The sequence below is a fragment of the Nerophis lumbriciformis genome, linkage group LG16, assembly GCF_033978685.3.
Source record: "Nerophis lumbriciformis linkage group LG16, RoL_Nlum_v2.1, whole genome shotgun sequence".
Lineage (NCBI taxonomy): Eukaryota > Metazoa > Chordata > Actinopteri > Syngnathiformes > Syngnathidae > Nerophis > Nerophis lumbriciformis.
Window position 1 is genome coordinate 8,176,637 of NC_084563.2, and position 7,962 is coordinate 8,184,598.

Consider the following 7,962-nt stretch of genomic DNA (forward strand, 5'->3'; position numbering starts at 1 on the left):
AAGCACCAGTTCCATTGGCAGCAAAACAGGCCCAGAGCATAATACTACCACCGCCATGCTTGACGGTAAGCATGGTGTTCCTAGGATTAAAGGCCTCACCTTTTCTCCTCCAAACATATTGCTGGGTATTGTGGCCAAACAGCTCCATTTTTGTTTCATCTGACCACAGAACTTTCATCCAGAAGGTCTTATCTTTGTCCATGTGATGAGAAAAGGTGAGGCCTTTAATCCCAGGAACACCACACATACCGTCAAGCATGGTGGTGGTAGTATTATGATCATTGTATTCCGTTGCATATTGCTGGGTATTGTGGCCATTTTTGTTTCATCTGACATCACATGGACAAAGATAAGACCTTCTGGAAGAAAGTTCTGTGGTCAGATTTGCTCACATTTTCAGTAGACCCGTAATAAATTCATAAAAGAAGCAAACTTCATGTATGTTTTTTTGTGACCAACAAGTATGTGCTCCAATCACTCTATCACAAAAAAATAAAGAGTTGTAGAAATGATTGGAAACTCAAGACAGCCATGACATTATGTTCTTTACAAGTACATGTACACTTTTGACCAAGACTGTATAAAAATGTATTTGTAAAAATTGTAGGATGTTGGTACATTTATATCAGTTATTTTTACAACAATGACTTCATGACAAAATGAAGGCAGATGCAGTTGGTGTTTGAGGTCTATGTCGTCATCGCTTATGATTCACCGCTGGTTTTGTACTGCACATACAAAAATAACACAGTAATGTAAAAGAATTAGTGGTATGATATTTTTATTCAACATAAATACCTGACCTCATATTACCACTTTGTGTTGTTAGCATTAGAGGCTAATTAACTAATGTCACGCATCTGGACCAAAGTAGAGCTTTTAACCACAATAATTCCCTTTTTTGGTCTGTTCTTTACAACAACAAAAATATTTTTCCCCCGAGGCTGAAAGGAAATATCAGGCTGCCATGTTGTTTTTTTTCCTTCCTTAAGATGTGTTTTTGTTGTGTCACAATGGCGCCTCCTAGCTGTCAGTCACATGAGATTAGCGAGCGGTCGACACACCGGCAAACGCTCCAACGGATTAACTTCCTGTCCGCGTTTTGGGAAGACAACAGCATCAGTCTTTGTACTGAGTAGCCAGGACGTCTGCTGCCACACATGCAGTGTAATAAGAGTCATAATAATAACAATTGTTATTATTATTACTATTATGATATGATAATGAAAATAACAAGAATAAGAATAATAATTATTATTAATATTATTAATATTATTATTAATATTAATATTATTATTATTATTATGATAATGACAATAATAACAATAATAATAATAATAATTATTATTATCATTATTTGTATTATTATTATTAATAATAATATGTATTATTATTATTATTATTATTATTATTAATATTATTAATAATAATAATAATTATTATTATTAGTATTATTATTGTTATTATTATTATTATTATTATTATTATTATTATTATTATTATACAAAATGATTTAAAATAGTCTGAATAATGTGAGTAGAGTAATTATGTTAATAGGAATAAAAGTAGTACTCATGTTACTGAATATTTTAAATTTAAATACTCAACTGCAGAAAGTACCAGTTATTAAGGATAAGGCGTTTATTAGGGAAAATAATTGTTTACATATTTTTTAATAGTAATGAATTGGAGTTTTTAGTTGTTGTTGGTTACAAATAAATAGTGACGCGTCATAAAAATAATAAACTTTATAAGTGAACTTCACAGATATGGATCGTTTTTTTTTATTTCAATTTTTTTCTGTTTCTAACAATAATCTGTTGAATATTCTAAGTGGGATTTTCAAAATTGTTAAATATTTCACTATTAATAAATACATATATAAAATTAAATATAATAAAATAATTTCAATAAAATACATACATTTAAAAAAAAATATATATATATATATGTATGTATGTATACATAAAAGCATACCAGCAGTCCTGCACTGTATTTACTTGTGTGTGATATCATGTGCAATACAAGTAGTCCTGCACTGTATTTACGTGTGTGATATTATGTGCAATACAAGCAGTCCTGCACTGTATTTACTTGTGTGTGCTTTAATGTGCAATACAATCAGTCCTGCACTGTATTTACTTATGTGTGATATCATGTGCAATACAAGCAGTCCTGCACTGTATTTACTTGTGTGTGATATCATGTGCAATACAAGCAGTCCTGCACTGTATTGACTTGTGTGTGTTTTAATGTGCAATACAAGCAGTCCTGCACTGTATTTACTTGTGTGTGTTTTAATGTGCAATACAAGCAGTTCTGCACTATTTACTTGTGTGTGATATCATGTGCGATACAAGCCGTCTTGCAGCGTGTTTACTTGTGTGTCATATCATGTGCGATACAAGCAGTCCTGCACTGTATTTACTTGTGTGTGATATCATGTGCAATACAAGCAGTCCTGCACTGTATTTACTTGTGTGTGATATTATGTGCAATACAAGCAGTCCTGCACTGTATTTACTTGTGTGATATCATGTGCAATACAAGCAGTCCTACACTGTATTTACTTGTGTGTCATATCATGTGCAATACAAGCAGTCCTGCACTGTATTTACTTGTGTGTAATATCATGTGCAAAACAAGCAGTCCTTCATTGTATTTACTTGTATATCATGTGCAATACAAGCAGTCCTGCACTGTATTTACTTGTGTGTGATATCATGTGCAATACAAGCAGTTCTGCACTGTATTTACGTGTGTGTGATATCATGTGCAATACAAGCAGTCCTACACTGTATTTACTTGTGGGTGATGTCATGTGCGATACAAGCTGTCTTGCAGCGTGTTTACTTGTGTGTGATTTTATGTGCAATACAGGCAGTCCTGCACTGTATTTACTTGTGTGTGATATCATGTGCAATACAAGCAGTCCTGCAGCGTGTTTACTTGTGTGTGATATTATGTGCAATACAAGCAGTCCTACACTGTATTTACCTGTGTGTGACATCATGTGCGATACAAGCAGTCCTGCACGGTATTTACTTGTGTGTGATATCATGTGCAATACAAACCGTTCTGCAGCGTGTTTACCTGTGTGTGATATCATGTGCGATACAAGCAGTCCTGCACTGTATTTACTTGTGTGTGATATCATGTGCAATACAAGCAGTCCTGCACTGTATTTACATGTGTGTGATATCATGTGCGATACAAGCAGTCCTGCACTGCATTTACGTGTGTGTGATATCATGTGCGATACAAGCCGCCGTGCAGCGTTTTTACTTGTGCAAAGCTGGACAGCCAGTTAACATCTAAATGTCCTACAATAAGAACACTTTTTTTAAAATATTTTGCTCAATTATTATTATGATTATTGTGATTAAATTTGAGTTAACTTTGAACAAAATGCGATTTATCGCGATAAAATGTTTTAACAGCCAAAAAAACAAAAAAATGTATCTATTTTTTTTCTTTAATTATATCTATTTTTCAATCGTTTTTTATTAGGATTTAATAAGAATAACAATTGGAATGTGAATTGATACAAAAGGTGAATAGGCTACTAGGAGCTAGCAGCTACACAACAGCTAAGCGCACAATAACACACAAGCTATCCATACTTATTAATCATTGAACAATAGAGCAAGTATCAAATAAGTATAGTTGCATATTACTTACACATACAACGTCTCTAAGGCAGAAAGTATCCAGTAACAAACGTGTCCGCATCAAGCTAATTACTGCCTCAGAAGTCCATTAATTTAATGATATATTGTGACCACTTGGTGTCTTCAAAACAACAATTGCCACTCCACTTCAACTTAAAGACAGCATAAGTCCATTCTAGGTGTTTAATAATAGATTTTGCAACGGTGGTTTACTTGTGTGTGATATCATGTGCAATACAAGCAGTCCTGCACTGTATTAACTCGTGTGTGATATCATGTGCGATACAAGCCATCCTGCACTGAATTTACTTGTGTGTGATATCATGTGCAATACAAGCAGTCCTGCACTGTATTTACTCGTGTGTGAAATCATGTGCGATACAAGCCATCCTGCACTGAATTTACTTGTGTGTGATATCATGTGCAATACAAGCAGTCCCGCACTGTATTAACTTGTGTGTGATATCATGTGCGATACAAGCCATCCTGCACTGTATTTACTTGTGTGTGATATCATGTGCGATACAAGCAGTCCTGCACTGCATTTACGTGTGTGTGATATCATGTGCGATACAAGCCGCCGTGCAGCGTTTTTACTTGTGCAAAGCTGGACAGCCAGTTAATATCTAAATGTCCTACAATAAGAACACTTTTTTTTAAATATTTTGCTCAATTATTATTATGATTATTGTGATTAAATTTGAGTTAACTTTGAACAAAATGCGATTTATCGCGATAAAATGTTTTAACAGCCAAAAAAACAAAAAATTATATCTATTTTTTTTCTTTAATTATATCTATTTTTCAATCGTTTTTTATTAGGATTTAATAAGAATAACAATTGGAATGTGAATTGATACAAAAGGTGAATAGGCTACTAGGAGCTAGCAGCTACACAACAGCTAAGCGCACAATAACACACAAGCTATCCATACTTATTAATCATTGAACAATAGAACAACATTTTTGTCAATATAAACACGTATCAAATAATTATAGTTGCATATTACTTACACATGCAGAACGCAGAAGTGTATTAGAAAGTATCCAGTAACAAACGTGTCCGCATCATGCAAATTACTGCCTCAGAAATCCATTAATTTAATGATATATTGTGACCACTGGGTGTCTTCAAAACAACAATTGCCACTCCACTTCAACTTAAAGACAGCATAAGTCCATTCTAGGTGTTTAATAACAGATTTTGCAACGGTGGTTGATTATCTTTCAGGTTCCAGAAGCTCCAGCTGTGCCGCCGCCTTCCCAGCAGGACATCCAGGACCTGTCTGCTGCCGTGTCGGGTCTGAGGACTGTGGAGGAGGTGATGAAGTACTTGGAACCGGAGCGCTGGCAGCTGGACATGGAGGACTTGTACAAACCAACGTGGCACGTGCTCGGGAAGTCCTTCATCCACAACAAGAAGGCCAGAGGTGCTCGTCCTGGTTTTAGTGCGCAGCGCAGACCAGTTCTGATGGGGTTTTTGTTCCCTTCCTGCTCCTTCAGGAGGGGTGGACCTCAACCTGCTGCGGGAGGAAGCCCAGCTCTACAGCTGCACGCCCAGGAACTTCTCTGCGTCCTTGCGCGAGGAGCTGAGGAGGACCGACGCCATCTTCTGGCCCAGCTGCCTCCTGGTGAGGCGCTGTGGCGGAAACTGTGCCTGTTGCTCGCACCGCTGCTACGACTGTCAGTGCGTGCCTGCCAGGACCGCCAAGAAATACCACCAGGTGAAAAGATCATTCGTAGCACCAAAAGTGGCTTTAAAAAGGTGGAAAGGATCTAGTTGGCGGTTCAAAAGAAGCCATCAAAATACATTTATGTCATATTTTCTCACATAAGTACACATCATTCTTCATGTAAAAGTGGATAAAATCATGAATATTAGCATTCAAGATGCTCCAAGATGCCATTTATACAAATCCTTTTCAACTTATATTCAATTGAATAGACTGCAAAGACAAGATATTTTTTGTTGAACTGAGAAACTATTTTTTTTTTGTGTGCAAATAATCATTAAGTTGTCACATGGGCAATTTTTACCACTTTGTTACATGGCCTTTCCTTTTAACAACACTCAGTAAACGTTTGGGAACTGAGGAGACACATTTTTGAAGCGTCTCAGGTGGAATTCTTTCCCATTCTTGCTTGATGTACAGCTTAAGTTGTTCAACAGTCCGGGGGTCTCCGTTGTGGTATTTTAGGCTTCATAATGCACCACACATTTTCAATTCTGGACTACAAGCAGGCCAGTCTAGTACCCGCACTCTTTTACTATGAAGCCATGCTGTTGTAACACGTGGCTTGGCATTGTCTTGCTGAAATAAGCAGGGGCGTCCATGATAACGTTGCTTGGATGGCAACATATGTTGCTCCAAAACCTGTATGTACCTTTCAGCATTAATGGTGCCTTCACAGATGTGTAAGTTACCCATGCCTTGGGCACTAATACACCCCCATACCATCACAGATGCTGGCTTTTACACTTTGCGCCTAGAACAATCCAGATGGTTCTTTTCCTCTTTGGTGCGGAAGACACAACGTCCACAGTTTCCAAATACAATTTGGGAAATGTGGACTCGTCAGACCACAGAACACTTTTCCACTTTACATCAGTTCATCTTGGATGAGCTCGGGCCCAGCGAAGCCGGCGGCGTTTCTGGGTGTTGTTGATAAATGGCTTTGCATAGTAGAGTCTTAACTTGGGGCGGTATAGCGGCCGTGCCAGCAACTTGAGGGTTGCAGGTTCGATCCCCGCTTCCGCCATCCTAGTCACTGCTGTTGTGTCCTCGGGCAAGACGCTTTACCCACCTGCTCCCAGTGCCACCCACACTGGTTTAAATGTAACTTAGATATTGGGTTTCACTATGTAAAGCACTTTGAGTAACTAGAGAAAAGCGCTATATAAATGTAATTCACTTCACTTTAACTTGCACTTACAGATGTAGCAATGAACTGTAGTTACTGACAGTGGTTTTCTGAAGTGTTCCTGAGCCCATGTGGTGATATCCTTTACACACGGATGTGGCTTTTTGATGCAGTACCGCCTGAGGGATCCAGGGTCACAGGCATTCAATGTTACGTGCAGTGATTTCTCCAGATTCTCTGAACCTTTTGATGATATTACGGAGCGTAGATGGTGAAATCCCTAAATTCCTTGCAATAGCTGGTTGAGAAATGTAGTTCTTGAACAATTTGGTCACGCATTTGTTGACAAAGTGGTGACCCTCGCCCCGTCCCTGTTTGTGAATGACTGAGCATTTCATGGAAAGCTGCTTTTATACCCAATCATGGCACCCACCTGTTCCCAATTAGCCTCTTCACCTGTGACATGTTCCAAATAAGTCTTTGATGAGCATTCCTCGACTTTCTCAGTCTTTTTTGCCACTTGTGCCAGCTTGTTTGAAACATGTTGCAGGCATCAAATTCCAAATGAGCTAATATTTGCAAAAAAATAACAAAGTTAACCAGTGTGAACATGAAATATCTTGTCTTTGCAGTCTATTCAATTGAATATAAGTTGAAAAGGATTTGAAAATCATTGTATTCTCTTTTTATTTACCATTTACACAACGTGACAACTTCACTGCTTTTGGGGTTTGCACTTTGCATGCTGGTAGACGACCACCATGTATCCCAGTTGGCATCTTCACTCGTAAACGTTGTCAAATTTGGGTGTCATCAATTCTCTCAGTGTGAGAATATGTTTAAGGCCCGTGAAAAGGCATCATAATGAACCGTAGACGCCCACAACGAACCCCGCCGGGCATCCTCCAGTCATTTATTGGTTCTACACAGTCAAAAGTTTGTCCAGATAAATGTGTTGTGTTTGCCGGTGGCCAGGTTCTGCTGCTGAAGCACAGAAGTGGAGGTCGAGGCCTTCAGAAGTCCATGACTGACGTGACCTTGGAGCACCACGAGGAGTGCGCCTGCGTGTGCAAAGACGACGTCGGACACGTTTAGCCGTCGCGCCGATCGGGCGAATCGTACTCAACGTCAACAAAGAGCGGAAGACTAAAAATGGACTTTTTGTCGTCAACAATAACAGATCTTTTTTTTTTTTTTTTTTTCGCTAATGACACCAAATGGTTGCGTGTAAATATTCACTTTCCCTGTTTTCTACCAAAGACACCTTGTTTCTACTATTTATTGGTATTTACTCTGCAGACCTGACACATTATTATGACACACGTCATGTGTTTGTACAGTAAGACTCCATTTTATCTTTCTTCTTGTTTTTTTTTATTTCATCTTCACTTATTTATCTCGGATTCCCTGCAGCAACTCTTCGTGTATT

General features: G+C 38.1%; 1 protein-coding gene across 1 annotated transcript in view; it reads left to right on the forward strand.

Annotated features, from left to right (window-relative positions):
• Positions 1-7,962, forward strand: part of pdgfc (platelet derived growth factor c) — a 158,969-nt gene that overhangs the window by 150,947 nt on the left and 60 nt on the right. Inside the window, exons 4-6 of the mRNA XM_061976590.1 lie at positions 4,903-5,101; positions 5,175-5,395; positions 7,509-7,962. The exon at positions 7,509-7,962 is cut by the window's right edge and continues 60 nt beyond it. Coding sequence (XP_061832574.1) covers positions 4,903-5,101; positions 5,175-5,395; positions 7,509-7,628 — 540 coding nt within the window. The 3' untranslated portion in view covers positions 7,629-7,962. The remainder of the gene's footprint in view (positions 1-4,902; positions 5,102-5,174; positions 5,396-7,508) is intronic.